The 21,978-nt window shown below is 50.8% G+C and overlaps 1 protein-coding gene across 1 annotated transcript in view; it reads right to left on the reverse strand.

Moving 5' to 3' along the window:
• lhx4 (LIM homeobox 4) overlaps window positions 1-1,389 on the reverse strand; it is a 131,945-nt gene extending 130,556 nt beyond the window's left edge. The window contains exon 1 of the mRNA XM_038794996.1: window positions 1,156-1,389. Within this exon, the coding sequence (XP_038650924.1) occupies window positions 1,156-1,231 (76 nt within the window). The 5' untranslated portion in view covers window positions 1,232-1,389. The remainder of the gene's footprint in view (window positions 1-1,155) is intronic.
• Window positions 1,390-21,978: the final 20,589 nt, after the last annotated feature.

The following is a 21,978-nucleotide window of genomic DNA, read 5'->3' on the forward strand; positions in this document are numbered from 1 at the left end:
TATTAGACACATGATATCCCCACCTTTGAGTATATCAACATTTATACTTTACTAACCAGTTTTAATACATGCTGGGAACCCTGTTTAATATTAGTATTTGATACATCACTCTCAGCCAGAGAGAGAGGTTAATAACACACTGCGGGCAATAAATAGGCCTCGTCAATAGAACATCATAATTGACAGACACCTGTACATTAAAATGTTAAGATCATTTCCCATGTTTTCTAAATATTTGCACCAAGTGGACTCCCCCTATTGCAGGGTCCTGTCGTCTATTTACTGAATGGATAAGGTGCACTCACCCTGAACGGTATCACTGTTACACGCTTCGCCCCGCGCTGTCTAACACCTCTCGGCCGGGTTAGATGAACACATTCCCCTGACTGCTGGTTTACATCTGATATCACCCCCCCCCCCCCCCCCCCCAACAACACCTCCCCAATGCTTGAATCGATTCTGCCGACTCGGTGGTACATGGCTTTCTTTTGCCGGGTAGACCATCAGTAATCTCATCTTTATGACAGCACTTGCTGTAGCGTTAGGAGACTGAAGTTACCTGCTGACTCCCCCCTTATCATTGCCCAGTGGATGGGCAGTAGTGAGCGGATATCTGCGGCCAACTTCACCCCGGCTGTAATATTCTCAGTGCAAAGGGAGCACTGTACTAGGGCATTCCTGGCACCATCTATTTTCATAACAGGTGATGTATCTCATCGGAAACCACAGTTTTAATATATATGTATATATATATAAAACCTCCTACCGTAGCATGCGTTCCTACTGATAAAGTTGCAACACTCGCGTCCTGACCCAATCTGAGGTTTATATCGCAATCGCCATCAATAACAAACTGCCACTGTGCTCTTTAATCTAGGCCTTATTACTGCAGCCTAAAATTCATTGGGATTGCCTGTCCAAATTCCTGCAGTCAGCCTTCTGTCCGATGTCCCAGTGATACTCTCTTTCTCCCACCCTCTAGCCACCAGGTAGCACCTCCGTCACCAAAGGCAGGGTACCCACCACCCGCTGCCCCTGCTCGCCTGCTCTTTAGCAAGTCTGCAATTGACAGGTGGAGAGAGAGACAGAGAGAGAGAAAGAAAGAGAGGGGTCTTCCCGCGGCTTTGAGCGTCCCCCGTACTGAAAGGTCCTTACGTTGCACCGTGACTCCCAACAGCTCCCGAACTCCTTTCCCAGGACTCTCTGTGGCCATGGCTGCACTTTGCATCATTGAAAAAATAAAACGGAGTTCCCCACCTCCCTCCCTATATAAAAACAAGACAAAAAAATAAATAAAATAGCTTATGTGTCTCTACTTAATATAAATCCGGCCTGTCTTCCAAACGGATCCGTCCAGATATCAATAAATAAGTCCAGTGCCCCAGTGCCTGTGTAGATGCGGGGTTCCCTCCTTACTGATGCATCCACATCTCTATCATCCACTCACTCCAAGACATCATGACATCATCGGCTCCCACCTGCCAATCAGGCACCGAGGGTGCCCCCCTTCCTCCTCCAGGGGGCGTGACTTGACCATAAGAGGAGGATCATTGGGTCTGGATGGGCGGGATCTCCATTCATTGTGGTTTCATTAGAGCCAATGCGCCACCCATTCTGGCTCCCCTTCATTTCCATGGGAGTCATTCATGCCGCAGCGGAATTGCTTGCAGCACTTCTCGCAACCCCCTCTGCCAATGCGTGGCACCGAAAGCAATAGCTTGCTGTCTTTTGCTGATCGATTCTTCATTCGAGGCGAGATCAAGACTCCGAATGTGCTCGGGCATTTGCACAAGTGTCCAATTAATTCGAATATTTCCCAGTCAATCGTTCCTAATGCCATTTGGTGCGGCTAAAAGATTGACTGAGTGAACGTGCTCTGCACCCTCAGCTCGGTCGCCTGGCAGGATACATTGAATTGAACTGGACGAGCCATATAAACACTGTGGCTCCAACAGCAGGCCAGAAGCTAAGAATCCTGTGGCGACTAACTCACCTCCTGACTCCCCAAAGCCTGTCCACCATCGATAAGGCACAAGTCAGGAGTGTGATGGAGTACTCCCCACTTGCCTGGCCGAGTGCAGCTCCAACACTCAAGCAGCTCAAAACCATCCAAGACAAAACAGCCCACTTGATTGACACCTCATCCACAAACATTCCCTCCTTCCATTACTGAAGCACAGTGGCAGCCCTGTGTACCATCTAAATGATGCACTGCAGGGACTCATCAAGGCACCTTCCACTACCACCTAGAAGGATAAGGCCAGCAGGCAATTGGGAACACCTCCATCTGCAAGTGCCCCCCCCCCCCCCCCCAGCCCCCCAGCCCCTCCAGCCTCTCGCCATCCTGACTTGGAAATATGTCACATTTCCTTCACTGTCGCTGGGTCAAAATCCTGGAACTCCCTCCTGAACAGCACAGTGGGTGGACCTACACCACATGGATTGCAGCGGTTCAAGAAGGCAGCTCACCAACACATACTCAAGGGCTATTAGGGATGGGCAAAAAATGCTGGCCTGGACAGCAAAGCCCACATTCTGTAAAAAAAATAATTCAAACCAAAACACAGCTGTCTAACCCAGCAGAGCCAAAGCATTTCTGGTAATGGCTGCTCCCAGCTGTCCCTTATCCTGGGAGACCTCCCGCCACCCCCCGGGTCTATTCTTGGCTCATTCTTCCAACTCCAACCTCTATCCCCTTACAAACTTTTCCTTATGCTTGGTGGCTGAACCTTCGGCTGTCTAGGTCCTAAGTTATAGAATTATCTCCTCAAACCTTTTCCCTCCTTCCCCCTTGGTTTTCCTTTCTGAGTCTCTCTAAAACCTTACCCTTTTACTGAATGACATGTTGCCCGTCCTAATGTCTCCTTCATTGATTTGTTTTGATTTTTTTGATTGGCTGCCCTCCCGTGAAGACATTGGGACATTTTACAATATTAATGAGCTATACAAATGCAAGTCATTGTTGGTACCCCCTTGGTGACATAAACTGAAGACACAAGTTCCCCATGTACCGATTTCTACCTCTTCAGCATCTCTCTTCACTTGTCTTTGTGCTGTGAGAGTTTGGCAAATAGCTTTAGCCTAACATTTGAAAAATCAAAGATACTTTTGTAGCCTGTATCCTGTTCCATCAAAGTCCACATCCCCCCACGTCCCCATTACTGTTGTCCTCACTGATCTATCCATAGAATCCCTACCATACAGAAGGAGGCCATTCGGTCTATCGAGTCAGCAGCGACCCACCAAAAGAGCACTTTAGCTAGGCCCACTACCCTGCCCTATCCCCATAACCCTACCTAACCTGCACATCTTTGGACACTAAGGGACAATTTAGCATCCAACCCATTAACCTGCACATCTTTGGACACTAAGGGACAATTTAGCATCCAATCCATTAACCTGCACATCTTTGGACACTAAGGGACAATTTAGCATCCAACCCATTAACCTGCACATCTTTGGACACTAAGGGACAATTTAGCATCCAACCCACCTAACCTACACATCTTTGGACACTAAGGGGCAATTTAGCATCCAAACCATTAACCTGCACATTTTTGGTCACTAAGGGGCAACTTAGCATCCAACCCATCTAAACAACACATCTTTGGACACTAAGGGAGAAACTTAGAATCCAACCCACCTAACCTACACATCTTTGGACACTAAACGGCAACTTAGCATCCAACCCACCTAACCAGCACATGTTTGGACTGTGGGAGGAAACCGGAGTTCCCGGAGGAAACCTATGCAAACACGGGGAGAAAATGCAAACTTCACACAGTCAGCCAAGGCCGGAATCGAACCCGGGTCCATGGCGCTGTGAGGCAGCAGTGCTCACCGTCGTACCATGCCCTATATTATCTCCCTGTCCTCAACGCCTCCAATTTAAAATTCTCACCCTTGTGCTTAAATCCCTTCGTGATCTCGACAGCCACATTTTTTGTAAGTTCCCGGGGCCTCCACTTTGGTCTCTTGCGGTTCTTCCTCCCCACCACTCTAGGCCATGTCTTTAGACCAGCTGCAACCCCCCCCCCCCCCCCCCCCACCCCTCTGGAAGTGCTCCCTCTCTTATCTCTCCATCTTTCTGGCCGAACCCCTGCCTCGCGAAGGAATATCTCATTCTTTGCCTGGCTGTCAATGTTTGGCAATACTGCTGTGAAGCATCATGTACACCACAAAACGAGTTAAACAAATACAATATGTTATTATTCAGCTGTAATAGTAATTGATAGTTGATTTATTTCTCATGTAAATATAACTTGCTTCCGCTTTATTATTTGTTAAACACAATCTTACACTTGGCTAAACTTGAATCAAATAGTTTAAACCGCATTGGATTTCACTTTAAGTAATGGCGTTGCTGATTTGTGACTGATCAGCTGTAGCTACATAAAAGCAGACATATACTAGATACATTCAGAAATACTTAGGATATACATATCTACATGGGGGATCATAGAATAGAATATCATAGAATTTACAGTGCAGAATCGCTAGAATATTTACTGTGACCACATACAGACTATATGTACTAACCAGACATATTGTATACATGCAGACGTACTGCAGATATACCATACACACAGATAATATACTTTGATTGTCAGACTTATGCACCATGTGAAACATTTTACAAAATAGTCACGCAATTATTAATCGCAAAAAGGGGCTGATCAGAAAGGGTGGCGACCACAGCGAAATATAACTCTGAGTTGCATTCTATTTTTAAAAATGATTATTGATAGGTTTCGACAGCTTCCGTTGTGTTCCTCAAGACACACAGCTTTGATAGAACAGATTCCGTGTCCATTCTGAATGTATTATCCTCACAGACAGCCCCGGCTGTGAACTCTCCTCTGAAGTCGACTTCTGGTTCAATTCTTCCCTCTCCAAGCCACTCTGCCTTGTGGAATTCTCCCCACAAACTCCCACATTTCAACAGCCCCCACCCCCGCCCCCCAACAATACAAAAACCAAACGCGAACGCTCGAAGTCTGGAATAAAAACAAGGAAATGGTGGGGATATTCAGCAGGGCTGGCGCCGTTGATGGGAAGGGAAACAGTTGTTTGAGGGCTGGACTATTGAAAAGCCACAGAGCTGAAAGGTTAACTCGGTTCCCCTCTCCACAGACGCTGCCAGACCTGGTGGATATTTCCAGCACTTTCTGTTCACCCGCCTTTCCATTCTCTTGGTCCCTGTCATCCCACCCGTCCTTCCTTCTATCACCTCTTTAAGCATCCCATCTCCTCTCAACGCGTGTCCAATCCAATACATTGTGATAACATTAATCAATCTGCTTGTCCCATTGCCAGCAGCTCCTCATGATTATCTTATCTATCTGCTTTCATTTCACATTTACTCTCCAAACCCACATCACACAGCTCTCTCGAAGCTCAGCCACCTCCCACCTGAGCTTTCAGCATGTCAAACTCTCCACTAATCTTGTCTTCCAGATCTCTATTCGGTCTCCAGTCAGCAGCTTCTTCCTTCAATGGAATGCAATTCACCCCCATCTTAATCTCAGTCCTCGCCTCCTTCACACACCTCTCCAATGGTTAAAATGTTTCACCCGATTCAACTGTTGCTGGCTGGTGAAAATGTGTCGGCACAAGTGGAACAGCATCTTGGTAATGGGACATGTGGGGTAGTAATGGGAAATGCATTAGAGAGGTGAGTGGCACCATGTGGGGAAGTATTGGGAACTGCATTAGAGGGGTGAGTGGCACCATGTGGTGTAGTATTGGCAACTGCAATAGAGGGGTGAGAGGTACCATGTGGGGTAGTATTGGGAACTGCAATAGAGGGGTGAGAGGCACCGTGTGGGGTAGTATTGGGAAATGAATTAGAGGAGTGAGAGGCAACATGTGGGGTAGTATTGGGAACTGCATTAGAGGGGTGAGAGGCACCATGTGGGATAGTATTGGGAACTGCATTCGAGGCGGTGAGAGGCACCATGTGGGGGAGTATTGAGAACTGCATTAGAGGAGTGAGAGGCACCGTGTGGGATAGTATTGGGAACTGCATTGGAGGGGTGAGAGGCACCGTGTGGGACAGTATTGGGAACTGCATTAGAGGGATGAGAGGCAACGTGGGGAAAATATTGGGAACTGCATTAGAGGGGTGAGAGGCACCGTGTGGGATAGTATTGGGAACTGCATTGGAGGGGTGAGAGGCACCGTGTGGGACAGTATTGGGAACTGCATTAGAGGGGTGAGAGGCACCGTGTGGGGTAGTATTGGGAACTGTATTAGAGGAGTGAGAGGCACCGTGTGGGGTAGTATTGGGAACTGTATTAGAGGAGTGAGAGGCACCGTGTGGGGTAGTATTGGGAACTGCATGAGAGGGGTGAGAGGCACCATGTGGGATAGTATTGGGAACTGCATTAGAGGGTTGAGAGGCACCGTGTGGGATAGTATTGGGAACTGCATTAGAGGGGTGAGAGGCACCATGTGGGATAGTATTGGGAACTGGATTAGAGGGGTGAGAGGCACAATGTGGGGTAGTATTGGGAACTGCATTAGAGGAGTGAGCGGCCCCATGTGGGGTAGTATTGGGAACTGCATTAGAGGGGTGACAGGCACCGTGTGGGATAGTATTGGGAACTGCTTTGGAGGAGTGAGAGGCACCGTGTGGGACAGTATTGGGAACTGGATTAGAGGAGTGAGAGGCACCGGGTGGGGTAGTATTGGGAACTGCATTAGAGGCGGTGAGAGGCACCATGTGGGGGAGTATTGAGAACTGCATTAGAGGGATGAGAGGCAACGTGTGGGATAGTATTGGGAACTGCATTGGAGGGGTGAGAGGCACCATGTGGGATAGTATTGGGAACTGCATTAGAGGGGTGAGAGGCACCATGTGGGATAGTATTGGGAACTGCATTGGAGGGGTGAGAGGCACCGTGTGGGGTAGTATTGGGAACTGCATTAGAGGAGTGAGAGGCACCGTGTGGGATAGTATTGGGAACTGCATTAGAGGGGTGAGAGGCACCATGTGGGGTAGTATTGGAAACTGCATTAGAGGGGTGAGAGGCACCATGTGGGATAGTATTGGGAACTGGATTAGAGGGGTGAGAGGCACCATGTGGGATAGTATTGGGAACTGCATTAGAGGGGTGAGAGTCACTGTGTGGGGTGGTATTGGGAACTGCATTAGAGGAGTGAGAGGCACAATGTGGGGTAGTATTGGGAACTGCATTAGAGGAGTGAGCGGCCCCATGTGGGGTAGTATTGGGAACTGCATTAGAGGGGTGAGAGGCACCGTGTGGGACAGTATTGGGAACTGCATTAGAGGGGTGAGAGGCACCGTGTGGGATAGTATTGGGAACTGCATTAGAGGAGTGAGCGGCCCCATGTGGGGTAGTATTGGGAACTGCATTAGAGGAGTGAGCGGCCCCATGTGGGGTAGTATTGGGAACTGCATTAGAGGGGTGACAGGCACCGTGTGGGATAGTATTGGGAACTGCTTTGGAGGAGTGAGAGGCACCATGCGGGGTAGGATTGGGAACTGCATTAGAGGGGTGAGAGGCACCGTGTGGGACAGTATTGGGAACTGCATTAGAGGGGTGAGAGGCACCGTGTGGGATAGTATTGGGAACTGCATTAGAGGAGTGAGAGGCACCATGTGGGATAGTATTGGGAACTGCATTAGAGGGGTGAGAGGCACCGTGTGGGGTCGTATTGGGAACTGCGTTAGAGGGGTGAGAGGCACCATGTGGGGTAGTATTGGGAACTGCATTAGAGGGGTGAGAGGCACCATGTGGGGTAGTAGTGGGAACTGCATTAGAGGGGTGAGAGGCACCGTGTGGGGTAGTATTGGGAACTGCATTAGAGGGGTGAGAGGCACCATGTGGGGTAGTATTGGGAACTGCATTAGAGGGGTGAGAGGCACCGTGTGGGGTAGTATTGGGAACTGCATTAGTGGCGTGAGAGGCACCATGTGGGATAGTATTGGAAACTGCATTAGAGGGGTGAGAGGCACCATGTGGGATAGTATTGGGAACTGGATTAGAGGGGTGAGAGTCACTGTGTGGGGTGGTATTGGGAACTGCATTAGAGGGGTGAGAGGCACCATGTGGGGTATTATTGGGAACTGCATTAGAGGGGTGAGAGGCACCGTGTGGGGTCGTATTGGGAACTGCGTTAGAGGGGTGAGAGGCACCATGTGGGGTAGTATTGGGAACTGCATTAGAGGGGTGAGAGGCACCATGTGGGGTAGTAGTGGGAACTGCATTAGAGGGGTGAGAGGCACCGTGTGGGGTAGTATTGGGAACTGCATTAGAGGGGTGAGAGGCACCATGTGGGGTAGTATTGGGAACTGCATTAGTGGCGTGAGAGGCACCATGTGGGATAGTATTGGAAACTGCATTAGAGGGGTGAGAGGCTCCATGTGGGATAGTATTGGGAACTGGATTAGATGGGTGAGAGTCACTGTGTGGGGTGGTATTGGGAACTGCATTAGAGGGGTGAGAGGCACCATGTGGGGTATTATTGGGAACTGCATTAGAGGGGTGAGAGGCACTGTGTGGGGTAGTATTGGGAACTGCATTAGAGGGGTGAGAGGCACCGTGTGGGGTAATATTGGGAACTGCATTAGAGGGGTGAGAGGCACCATGTGGGACAGTATTGGGAACTGCATTAGAGGAGTGAGCGGACCCATGTGGGGTAGTATTGGGAACTGCATTAGAGGGTTGAGAGGCACCGTGTGGGATAGAATTGGGAACTGCATTAGAGGAGTGAGAGGCACCGTGTGGGATAGTATTGGGAACTGCATTAGAGGGGTGAGAGGCACCGTGTGGGGTAGTATTGGGAACTGCATTAGAGGATTGAGAGGCACCATGTCGGGTTGTATTTGGAACTGCATTAGGGGAGTGAGAGGCACCATGTGGGGTATTATTGGGAACTGCATTAGTGGCGTGAGAGGCGCCATATGGGATAGTATTGGGAACGGGATTAGAGGGGTGAGAGACACCGGGTGGGGTAGTATTGGGAACTGCATTAGAGGATTGAGCGGCCCCATGTGGGGCAGTATTGGGAACTGCATTAGAGGGGTGAGAGGCACCGTGTGGGATAGTATTGGGAACTGCATTAGAGGGGTGAGAGGCACCATGTGGGATGGTATTGGGAACTGCATTAGAGGTGTGAGAGGCACCATGTGGGGCAGCATTGGGAACTGCATTAGAGGGGTGAGAGGCACCATGTGGGGTAGGATTGGGAACTGCATTAGGGGAGTGAGTGGCACCATGTGGGATAGTATTGGGAACTGCATTAGAGGGGTGAGAGGCACCATGTGGGGTAGGATTGGGAACTGCATTTGAGGTGTGAGAGGCACCATGTGGGGCAGCATTGGGAACTGCATTAGAGGGGTGAGAGGCACCATGTGGGGTAGGATTGGGAACTGCATTAGAGGGGTGAGAGGCACCGAGTGGGACAGTATTGGGAACTGCATTAGAGGGGTGAGAGGCACCGTGTGGGGTAGTATTGGGAACTGCATTAGAGGGGGTGAGAGGCACCATGTTGGGTGGTATTGGGAACTGCATTAGAGGAGTGAATGGCACCGTGTGGGGTAGTATTGGGAACTGCATTACAGGAGTGAGAGGCACCATGTGGGATAGTATTGGGAACTGCATTAGAGGGGAGAGAGGCTCCATGTGGGTAGTATTGGGAACTGCATTAGGGGGGTGAGAGGCACCGTGTGGGGTAGTATTGGGAACTGCATTAGAGGGGTGAGAGGCATCATGTGGGGTAGTATTGGGAACTGCATTAGAGGAGTGAGGCACCATGTGGGATAGTATTGGGAAATGCATTAGGGGAGTGAGAGGCACCATGTGGGGTAGTATTGGGAACTGCATTAGAGGGTTGAGAGGCACTGTGTGGGGTAATATTGGGAACTGCATTAGAGGGGTGAGAGGCACCGTGTGGGTTAGTATTGGGAACTGCATTAGAGGGTTGAGAGGCACCGTGTGGGACAGTATTGGGAACTGCATTAGAGGGGTGAGTGGCACCATGTGGGTTAGTATTGGAAACTGCGTTAGAGGGGTGAGAGGCACCATGTGGGGTAGTATTGGGAACTGCATTAGAGGGGTGAGAGGCACCATGTGGGGTAGTAGTGGGAACTGCATTAGAGGGGTGAGAGGCACCGTGTGGGGTAGTATTGGGAACTGCATTAGAGGGGTGAGAGGCACCATGTGGGGTAGTATTGGGAACTGCATTAGTGGCGTGAGAGGCACCATGTGGGATAGTATTGGAAACTGCATTAGAGGGGTGAGAGGCTCCATGTGGGATAGTATTGGGAACTGGATTAGATGGGTGAGAGTCACTGTGTGGGGTAGTATTGGGAACTGCATTAGAGGGGTGAGAGGCACCATGTGGGGTATTATTGGGAACTGCATTAGAGGGGTGAGAGGCACTGTGTGGGGTAGTATTGGGAACTGCATTAGAGGGGTGAGAGGCACCGTGTGGGGTAGTATTGGGAACTGCATTAGAGGGGTGAGAGGCACCATGTGGGACAGTATTGGGAACTGCATTAGAGGAGTGAGCGGACCCATGTGGGGTAGTATTGGGAACTGCATTAGAGGGGTGAGAGGCACCGTGTGGGATAGAATTGGGAACTGCATTAGAGGAGTGAGAGGCACCGTGTGGGATAGTATTGGGAACTGCATTAGAGGGGTGAGAGGCACCGTGTGGGGTAGTATTGGGAACTGCATTAGAGGATTGAGAGGCACCATGTCGGGTTGTATTTGGAACTGCATTAGGGGAGTGAGAGGCACCATGTGGGGTATTATTGGGAACTGCAATAGTGGCGTGAGAGGCGCCACATGGGATAGTATTGGGAACGGGATTAGAGGGGTGAGAGACACCGGGTGGGGTAGTATTGGGAACTGCATTAGAGGATTGAGCGGCCCCATGTGGGGCAGTATTGGGAACTGCATTAGAGGGGTGAGAGGCACCGTGTGGGATAGTATTGGGAACTGCATTAGAGGGGTGAGAGGCACCATGTGGGATAGTATTGGGAACGGGATTAGAGGGGTGAGAGACAACGGGTGGGGAAGTATTGGGAACTGCATTAGAGGATTGAGCGGCCCCATGTGGGGCAGTATTGGGAACTGCATTAGAGGGGTGAGAGGCACCGTGTGGGATAGTATTGGGAACTGCATTAGAGGGGTGAGAGGCATCGTGTGGGATATTATTGGGAACTGCATTAGAGGAGTGAGAGGCACAATGTGCGACAGTTTTGGGAACTGCATTAGAGGGGTGAGAGGTACCATGTGGGATAGTATTGGGAACTGCATTAGAGGGGTGAGAGGCACCATGTGGGGTAGGATTGGGAACTGCATTAGAGGGGTGAGAGGCACCGTCTGGGATAGTATTGGGAACTGCATTAGAGGAGTGAGTGGCACCATGTGGGGTAGTACTGGGAACTGCATTAGAGGAGTAAGAGGCACCATGTTGGGCAGCATTGGGAACTGCATTAGAGGGGTGAGAGGCACCGTGTGGGACAGTATTGGGAACTGCATTAGAGGGGTGAGAGGCACCGTGTGGGATAGTATTGGCAACTGCATTAGGGGAGTGAGAGGCACCATGTTGGGTTGTATTGGGAACTGCATTAGTGGAGTGAGAGGCACCATGTGGGATATTATTGGGAACTGCATTAGAGGAGTGAGAGGCACAATGTGCGACAGTTTTGGGAACTGCATTAGAGGGGTGAGAGGCACCAAGTGGGATTGTATTGGGAACTGCATTAGAGGAGTGAGAGGCACCGTGTAGGACAGTATTGGGAACTGGATTAGAGGAATGAGAGGCACCGTGTGGGATAGTATTGGGAACTGCATTAGAGGGGTGAGAGGCACCATGTGGGGTAGTATTGGGAACTGCATTAGAGGAGTGAGAGGCACAATGTGCGACAGTTTTGGGAACTGCATTAGAGGAGTGAGAGGCACAATGTGCGACAGTTTTGGGAACTGCATTAGAGGGGTGAGAGGCACCATGTGGGGTAGTATTGGGAACTGCATTGGAGGAGTGAGAGGCTCCATGTGGGGTTGTATTGGGAACTGATTTAGAGGAGTGAGAGGCACCCTGTGGGGTAGTATTGGGAACTGCATTAGAGGGGTGAGAGGCACCATGTGGGGTAGTATTGGGAACTGCATTGGAGGAGTGAGAGGCTCCATGTGGGGTTGTATTGGGAACTGATTTAGAGGAGTGAGAGGCACCGTGTGGGGTAGTATTGGGAACTGCATTAGAGGGTTTAGAGGCACTGTGTGGGGTAATATTGGGAACTGCATTAGAGGGGTGAGAGGCACCGTGTGGGTTAGTATTGGGAACTGCATTAGAGGGGTGAGAGGCACCATGTGGGGTAGTATTGGGAACTGCATTAGAGGGGTAAGAGGCACCGTGTGGGGTAGTATTGGGAACTGCATTAGAGTGGTGAGAGGCACCATGTTGGGTGGTATTGGGAACTGCATTAGAGGGGTGAATGGCACCGTGTGGGGTAGTATTGGGAACTGCATTACAGGAGTGAGAGGCACCATGTGGGATAGTATTGGGAACTGCATTAGAGGGGAGAGAGGCTCCATGTGGGATAGTATTGGGAACTGCATTAGGGGAGTGAGTGGCACCATGTGGGATGGTATTGGGAACTGCATTAGAGGTGTGAGAGGCACCATGTGGGGCAGCATTGGGAACTGCATTAGAGTGGTGAGAGGCACCATGTGGGGTAGGATTGGGAACTGCATTAGGGGAGTGAGTGGCACCATGTGGGATAGTATTGGGAACTGCATTAGAGGGGTGAGAGGCACCATGTGGGGTAGGATTGGGAACTGCATTAGAGGTGTGAGAGGCACCATGTGGGGCAGCATTGGGAACTGCATTAGAGGGGTGAGAGGCACCATGTGGGGTAGGATTGGGAACTGCATTAGAGGGGTGAGAGGCACCGAGTGGGACAGTATTGGGAACTGCATTAGAGGGGTGAGAGGCACCGTGTGGGGTAGTATTGGGAACTGCATTAGAGGGGGTGAGAGGCACCATGTTGGGTGGTATTGGGAACTGCATTAGAGGAGTGAATGGCACCGTGTGGGGTAGTATTGGGAACTGCATTACAGGAGTGAGAGGCACCATGTGGGATAGTATTGGGAACTGCATTAGAGGGGAGAGAGGCTCCATGTGGGTAGTATTGGGAACTGCATTAGGGGGGTGAGAGGCACCGTGTGGGGTAGTATTGGGAACTGCATTAGAGGGGTGAGAGGCATCATGTGGGGTAGTATTGGGAACTGCATTAGAGGAGTGAGGCACCATGTGGGATAGTATTGGGAAATGCATTAGGGGAGTGAGAGGCACCATGTGGGGTAGTATTGGGAACTGCATTAGAGGGTTGAGAGGCACTGTGTGGGGTAATATTGGGAACTGCATTAGAGGGGTGAGAGGCACCGTGTGGGTTAGTATTGGGAACTGCATTAGAGGGTTGAGAGGCACCGTGTGGGACAGTATTGGGAACTGCATTAGAGGGGTGAGTGGCACCATGTGGGATAGTATTGGGAACTGCATTAGAGGAGTGAGAGGTACCATGTGGGATAGTATTGCGAACAGCATTAGAGGAGTGAGGTGTACCGTGTGGGACAGTATTGAGAACTGCATTAGAGGGGTGAGAGGCACCATGTGGGGTAGTATTGGGAACTGCATTAGAGTGGTGAGAGGCACCATGTGGGGTTGTATTGGGAACTGCATTAGAGGAGTGAGAGGCACCATGTGGGATAGTATTGGGAACTGCATTAGAGGAGTGAGAGGCACCATGTGGGATAGTATTGGGAACTGCATTAGAGGAGTGAGAGGCACCATATGGGATAGTATTGGGAACTGCATTAGAGGGGTGAGAGGTACCATGTGGGATAGTATTGGGAACTGCATTAGAGGAGTGAATGGCACCGTGTGGGGTAGTTTTGGGAACTGCATTACAGGAGTGAGAGGCACCATGTGGGATAGTAGTGGGAACTGCTTTAGAGGGGAGAGAGGCTCCATGTGGGATAGTATTGGGAACTGCATTAGAGGAGTGAGAGGCACCATGTGGCATAGTATTGGGAACTGCTTTAGAGGAGTGAGGTGTACCGTGTGGGACAGTATTGAGAACTGCATTAGAGGGGTGAGAGGCACCATGTTAGGTGGTATTGGGAACTGCATTAGAGGAGTGAATGGCACCGTGTGGGGTAGTATTGGGAACTGCATTACAGGAGTGAGAGGCACCATGTGGGGTAGTATTGGGATCTGCATTAGAGGAGTGAGAGGCACCATGTGGGGTAGTATTGGGAACTGCATTAGAGGAGTGAGAGGCACCGTGTGGGATAGTATTGGGAACTGCATTAGAGGGTTGAGAGGCACTGTGTGGGGTAATATTTGGAACTGCATTAAAGGAGTGAGAGGCACCATGTGGGGTAATATTGGGAACTGCATTAGAGGGGTGAGAGGCACCATGTGGGATAGTATTGGGAACTGCATTAGAGGATTGCGAGGCACCATGTGGGATAGTATTGGGAACTGCATTAGAGGAGTGAGAGGCACCATGTGGGATAGTATTGGGAACTGCATTAGAGGATTGAGAGGCACCGTGTGGGGTAGTATTGGGAATTGCATTAGAGGGGTGAGAGGCACCATGTGGGATAGTATTGGAACTGCATTAGAGGAGTGAGAGGCACCATGTGGGACAGTATTGGGAATTGCATTAGAGGGGTGAGAGGCGCCATGTGGGGTAGTATTGGAACTGCATTAGAGGGGAGAGAGGCGCCATGTGGGGTAGTATTGGAACTGCAATAGAGGGGTGAGAGGCACCATGTGGGGTAGTATTGGGAACTGCAATAGAGGGGTGAGAGGCACCATGTGGGGTAGTATTGGGAACTGCATTAGAGGGGTGAGAGGCACCATGTGGGATAGTATTGGGAACTGCATTAGAGGGGTGAGAGGCACCGTGTGGGATGGTATTGGGAACTGCATTAGAGGAGTGAGAGGCACCATGTGGGATAGTATTGGGAACTGCATTAGAGGGGTGAGAGGCACCGTGTGGGATGGTATTGGGAACTGCATTAGAGGAGTGAGAGGCACCATGTGGGATAGTATTGGGAACTGCATTAGAGGGGTGAGAGGCACCATGTGGGATAGTATTCGGAACTGCATTAGGGGAGTGAGAGGCACCCTGTGGGGTAGTATTGGGAACTGGATTAGAGGGGTGAGAGTCACTGTGTGGGGTAGTATTGGGAACTGCATTAGAGGGGTGAGAGGCACCATGTGGGGTAGGATTGGGAACTGCATTAGGGGAGTGAGTGGCACCATGTGGGATAGTATTGGGAACTGCATTAGAGGGGTGAGAGGCACCATGTGGGGTAGGATTGGGAACTGCATTAGAGGTGTGAGAGGCACCATGTGGGGCAGCATTGGGAACTGCATTAGAGGGGTGAGAGGCACCATGTGGGGTAGGATTGGGAACTGCATTAGAGGGGTGAGAGGCACCGAGTGGGACAGTATTGGGAACTGCATTAGAGGGGTGAGAGGCACCGTGTGGGGTAGTATTGGGAACTGCATTAGAGGGGTGAGAGGCACCATGTGGGGTAGTACTGGGAACTGCATTGGAGGAGTGAGAGGCACCGTGTGGGATAGTATTGGGAACTGCATTAGAGGAGTGAGAGGCACCACGTGCGACAGTTTTGGGAACTGCATTAGAGGGGTGAGAGGCACCATGTGGGACAGTATTGGGAACTGCATTAGATGAGTGAGAGGCACCATCTGGGATAGTATTGGGAACTGCATTAGGGGAGTGAGTGGCACCATGTGGGATGGTATTGGGAACTGCATTAGAGGTGTGAGAGGCACCATGTGGGGCAGCATTGGGAACTGCATTAGAGGGGTGAGAGGCACCATGTGGGGTAGGATTGGGAACTGCATTAGGGGAGTGAGTGGCACCATGTGGGATAGTATTGGGAACTGCATTAGAGGGGTGAGAGGCACCATGTGGGGTAGGATTGGGAACTGCATTAGAGGTGTGAGAGGCACCATGTGGGGCAGCATTGGGAACTGCATTAGAGGGGTGAGAGGCACCATGTGGCGTAGGATTGGGAACTGCATTAGAGGGGTGAGAGGCACCGAGTGGGACAGTATTGGGAACTGCATTAGAGGGGTGAGAGGCACCGTGTGGGGTAGTATTGGGAACTGCATTAGAGGGGGTGAGAGGCACCATGTTGGGTGGTATTGGGAACTGCATTAGAGGAGTGAATGGCACCGTGTGGGGTAGTATTGGGAACTGCATTACAGGAGTGAGAGGCACCATGTGGGATAGTATTGGGAACTGCATTAGAGGGGAGAGAGGCTCCATGTGGGTAGTATTGGGAACTGCATTAGGGGGGTGAGAGGCACCGTGTGGGGTAGTATTGGGAACTGCATTAGAGGGGTGAGAGGCATCATGTGGGGTAGTATTGGGAACTGCATTAGAGGAGTGAGGCACCATGTGGGATAGTATTGGGAAATGCATTAGGGGAGTGAGAGGCACCATGTGGGGTAGTATTGGGAACTGCATTAGAGGGTTGAGAGGCACTGTGTGGGGTAATATTGGGAACTGCATTAGAGGGGTGAGAGGCACCGTGTGGGTTAGTATTGGGAACTGCATTAGAGGGTTGAGAGGCACCGTGTGGGACAGTATTGGGAACTGCATTAGAGGGGTGAGTGGCACCATGTGGGATAGTATTGGGAACTGCATTAGAGGAGTGAGAGGTACCATGTGGGATAGTATTGCGAACAGCATTAGAGGAGTGAGGTGTACCGTGTGGGACAGTATTGAGAACTGCATTAGAGGGGTGAGAGGCACCATGTGGGGTAGTATTGGGAACTGCATTAGAGTGGTGAGAGGCACCATGTGGGGTTGTATTGGGAACTGCATTAGAGGAGTGAGAGGCACCATGTGGGATAGTATTGGGAACTGCATTAGAGGAGTGTGAGGCACCATGTGGGATAGTATTGGGAACTGCATTAGAGGAGTGAGAGGCACCATGTGGGATAGTATTGGGAACTGCATTAGAGGGGTGAGAGGTACCATGTGGGATAGTATTGGGAACTGCATTAGAGGAGTGAATGGCACCGTGTGGGGTAGTTTTGGGAACTGCATTACAGGAGTGAGAGGCACCATGTGGGATAGTAGTGGGAACTGCATTAGAGGGGAGAGAGGCTCCATGTGGGATAGTATTGGGAACTGCATTAGAGGAGTGAGAGGCACCATGTGGGATAGTATTGGGAACTGCTTTAGAGGAGTGAGGTGTACCGTGTGGGACAGTATTGAGAACTACATTAGAGGGGTGAGAGGCACCATGTTAGGTGGTATTGGGAACTGCATTAGAGGAGTGAATGGCACCGTGTGGGGTAGTATTGGGAACTGCATTACAGGAGTGAGAGGCACCATGTGGGGTAGTATTGGGATCTGCATTAGAGGAGTGAGAGGCACCATGTGGGGTAGTATTGGGAACTGCATTAGAGGAGTGAGAGGCACCGTGTGGGATAGTATTGGGAACTGCATTAGAGGGTTGAGAGGCACTGTGTGGGGTAATATTTGGAACTGCATTAAAGGAGTGAGAGGCACCATGTGGGATAGTATTGGAACTGCATTAGAGGAGTGAGAGGCACCATGTGGGACAGTATTGGGAATTGCATTAGAGGGGTGAGAGGCGCCATGTGGGGTAGTATTGGAACTGCATTAGAGGGGAGAGAGGCGCCATGTGGGGTAGTATTGGAACTGCAATAGAGGGGTGAGAGGCACCATGTGGGGTAGTATTGGGAACTGCAATAGAGGGGTGAGAGGCACCATGTGGGGTAGTATTGGGAACTGCATTAGAGGGGTGAGAGACACCATGTGGGATAGTATTGGGAACTGCATTAGAGGGGTGAGAGGCACCGTGTGGGATGGTATTGGGAACTGCATTAGAGGAGTGAGAGGCACCATGTGGGATAGTATTGGGAACTGCATTAGAGGGGTGAGAGGCACCGTGTGGGATGGTATTGGGAACTGCATTAGAGGAGTGAGAGGCACCATGTGGGATAGTATTGGGAACTGCATTAGAGGGGTGAGAGGCACCATGTGGGATAGTATTCGGAACTGCATTAGGGGAGTGAGAGGCACCTTGTGGGGTAGTATTGGGAACTGGATTAGAGGGGTGAGAGTCACTGTGTGGGGTAGTATTGGGAACTGCATTAGAGGGGTGAGAGGCACCATGTGGGATAGTATTGGGAACTTCATTACAGGAGTAAGAGGTTCCGCGTGGGGTAGTATTGGGAACTGCATTAGAGGGTTGAGCGGCCCCATGTGGGGTAGTATTGGGAACTGCATTAGAGGGGTGAGAGGCTCCGTGTGGGGTAGTATTGGGAACTGCATTAGAGGGGTGAGAGGCACCATGTGGGGTAGTATTGGGAACTGCATTAGAGGGGTGAGAGGCTCCATGTGGGGTAGTATTGGGAACTGCATTAGAGGGGTGAGAGGCACCATGTGGGGTAGTATTGGGAACTGCATTGGAGGAGTGAGAGGCACCGTGTGGGATAGTATTGGGAACTGCATTAGAGGAGTGAGAGGCACCACGTGCGACAGTTTTGGGAACTGCATTAGAGGGGTGAGAGGCACCATGTGGGACAGTATTGGGAACTGCATTAGATGAGTGAGAGGCACCATCTGGGGTAGTATTGGGAACTGCATTAGAGGGGCGAGAGTCACCATGTGGGGTAGTATTGGGAACTGCATTAGAGGGGTGAGAGGCACCATGTGGGGTAGTATTGGGAACTGCATTGGAGGAGTGAGAGGCACCATGTGGTGTAGTATTGGGAACTGCATTAGAGGGGTGAGAGGCTCCGTGTGGGGTAGTATTGGGAACTGCATTAGAGGGGTGAGAGGCACCATGTGGGGTAGTATTGGGAACTGCATTAGGGGGGGTGAGAGGCACCATGTGGGATAGTATTGGGAACTGCATTAGAGGGGTGAGAGGCACCATGTGGGATAGTATTGGGAACTGCATTAGAGGGGTGAGAGGCACCATGTGGGATAGTATTGGGAACTGCATTAGAGGGGTGAGAGGCACCGTGAGGGACAGTATTGGGAACTGGATTAGAGGGGTGAGAGGCACCATGTGGGGAAGTATTGGGAACTGCATTAGGGGGGTGAGAGGCACCATGTGGGGTAGTATTGGAACTGCATTAGAGGAGTGAGAGTCACCATGTGGGACAGTATTGGGAACTGCATTTGAGGAGCGAGAGGCACCATGTGGGATAGTATTGGGAACTGCATTAGAGGGGTGAGAGTCACCATGTGGGACAGTATTGGGAACTGCATTAGAGGGGTGAATGGCACCATGTGGGACAGTACTGGGAACTGGTTAGAGGAGTGAGAGGCACCATGTGGGGTAGTATTAGGAACTGCATTAGAGGGGTGAGAGGCACATGTGGGGTAGTATTGGGAACTGCATTAGAGGGGTGTGAGGCACCATGTGGGGTAGTATTGGGAACTGCATTAGAGGGGTGAGAGGCACCATGTGGGATAGTATTGGGAACTGGTTAGAGGGGTGAGTGGCACCATGTGGGGTAGTATTGGGAACTGCATTAGAGGGGTGAGAGGCGCCATGTGGGGTAGTATTGGGAACTGCTTTAGAGGGGTGAGTGGCACCATGTGGGGTAGTATTGGGAACTGCATTAGAGGGGTGAGAGGCGCCATGTGGGGTAGTATTGGGAACTGCATTAGAGGAGTGAATGGCACCGTGTGGGACAGTACTGGGAACTGGATTAGAGGGGTGAGAGGCACCGTGTGGGACAGTATTGGGAACTGCATTAGAGGGGTGAGAGGCACTGTGTGGGACAGTATTGGGAACTGCATTAGAGGGTTGAGAGACACTGTGTGGGGTAATATTGGGAACTGCATTAGAGGGGTGAGAGGCACCATGTGGGACAGTATTGGGAACTGCATTAGAGGAGTGAGAGGCACCGTGTGGGGTAGTATTGGGAACTGATTTAGAGGAGTGAGAGGCACCATGTGGGATAGTATTGGGAACTGCATTAGAGGAGTGAGAGGCACCGTGTGGGGTAGTATTGGGAACTGATTTAGAGGAGTGAGAGGCACCATGTGGGATAGTATTGGGAACTGCATTAGAGGGGTGAGAGGCTCCGTGTGGGATAGTATTGGGAACTGCATTAGAGGAATGAGAGGCTCCATGTGGGATAGTATTGGGAACTGCATTAGGGGACTTAGAGTCACCGTGTGGGATAGTATTGGGATCTGCATTAGAGGGATGAGAGGCTCCGTGTGGGGTAGTATTGGGAACTGCATTAGGGGGGTCAGAGGCACCATGTGGGATAGTATTGGGAACTGCATTAGAGGGGTGAGAGGCACCGTGTGGGATAGTATTGGGAACTGCATTAGGGGGGTCTGAGGCACCATGTGGGGTAGTATTGGGAACTGTATTAGAGGGGTGAGAGGCACTGTGTGGGGTAGTATTGGGAACTGCATTAGAGGGGTGAGAGGCACCATGTGGGATAGTATTGGGAACTGCATTAGAGGGGTGAGTGGCACCATGTGGGATAGTATTGGGAACTGCATTAGAGGGGTGAGAGGCACCGTGTGGGCCAGTATTGGGAACTGGATTAGGGGGGTGAGAGGCACCATGTGAGGTAGTATTGGGAACTGCATTAGAGGGGTGAGAGGCACCATGTGGGACAGTATTTGGAACTGGATTAGGGGAGTGAGAGGCACCATGTGGGATAGTATTGGGAATTGGATTAGGGGGGTGAGAGGCACCGTGTGGGACAGTATTGGGAACTGCATTAGAGGGGTGAGAGGCACCATGTGGGACAGTATTGGGAACTGCATTAGAGGGTTGAGAGGCACCGTGTGGGATAGTATTGGGAACTGCATTAGAGGGGTGAGAGGCACCATGTGGGACAGTATTGGGAACTGCATTAGAGGGGTGAGAGGCACCGTGTGGGGTAGTATTGGGAACTGCATTAGAGGGGTGAGAGGCACCATGTGGGGTAGTATTGGGAACTGCATTAGAGGGGTGAGAGCCACCATGTGGGGTAGTATTGGGAACTGCATTAGAGGGGTGAGAGGCACCGTCTGGGATAGTATTGGGAACTGCATTAGAGGGGTGAGAGGCACAATGTGGGGTAGTATTGGGAACTGCATTAGAGGGGTGAGAGGCACCGTGAGGGATAGTATTGGGAACTGCTTTAGAGGGGTGAGAGGCATCATGTGGGATAGTATTGGGAACTGCATTAGAGGAGTGAGAGGCTCCATGTGGGGTAGTATTGGGAACTGCATTAGAGGAGTCAGAGGCACCGTGTGGGATTTGCAAAGCCCTTCAGTAAAGCCAGCTGAAGAAGTGGGACTGCTGAGGAATATTCATGTGTGTCGGGTAAAGCTTTTACACTGCGGGCACATTGCGGGTGATAGACCAGGAATGACTGGACTGAGGCGCGGCAAGTGTATCAATGCTTCTGTTTGTTTTCAGTAAGAAGTCTTACAACACCAGGTTAAAGCTTGTTTTAAACAGGGTTAAGTGATCGGGGCCCTTGTCACACAGCTTTCTCGGTATTTTCTCTTCCAGTACTTGTCCAGTTCCTTTTTGAAAGTTCCTATTGAATCCACTATCCCTGTCAGACAAGGCATTCCAGACCAGGACAATTCCCTGTCTAGGGTAAAGAGGTGCTGCCGGCTCCTGTGCCAGTCACTTCAGACCTGTGTGCTCCAGTTACCCCTCTGCCATTGCACACAGTCTATCCGAACTTCGTCAAAACTCTTCCTGATGTTGAACATCTTTTTTCAATTCTGCCCTTCCACCTTCTCGGATGTGGAGGTGCCGGCGTTGGACTGGGGTGAGCACAGTAAGAAGTCTTACAACAACAAGAATTTGTAAGACTTCTTACTGTACCTTCTCTGATGGGAGATCAACTCCAGCTCCTCCAAAATCCCCACAGGGCTGAACT

This window comes from Scyliorhinus canicula, chromosome 4 (genome assembly GCF_902713615.1).
Source record: "Scyliorhinus canicula chromosome 4, sScyCan1.1, whole genome shotgun sequence".
In the NCBI taxonomy this organism is placed as follows: domain Eukaryota; kingdom Metazoa; phylum Chordata; class Chondrichthyes; order Carcharhiniformes; family Scyliorhinidae; genus Scyliorhinus; species Scyliorhinus canicula.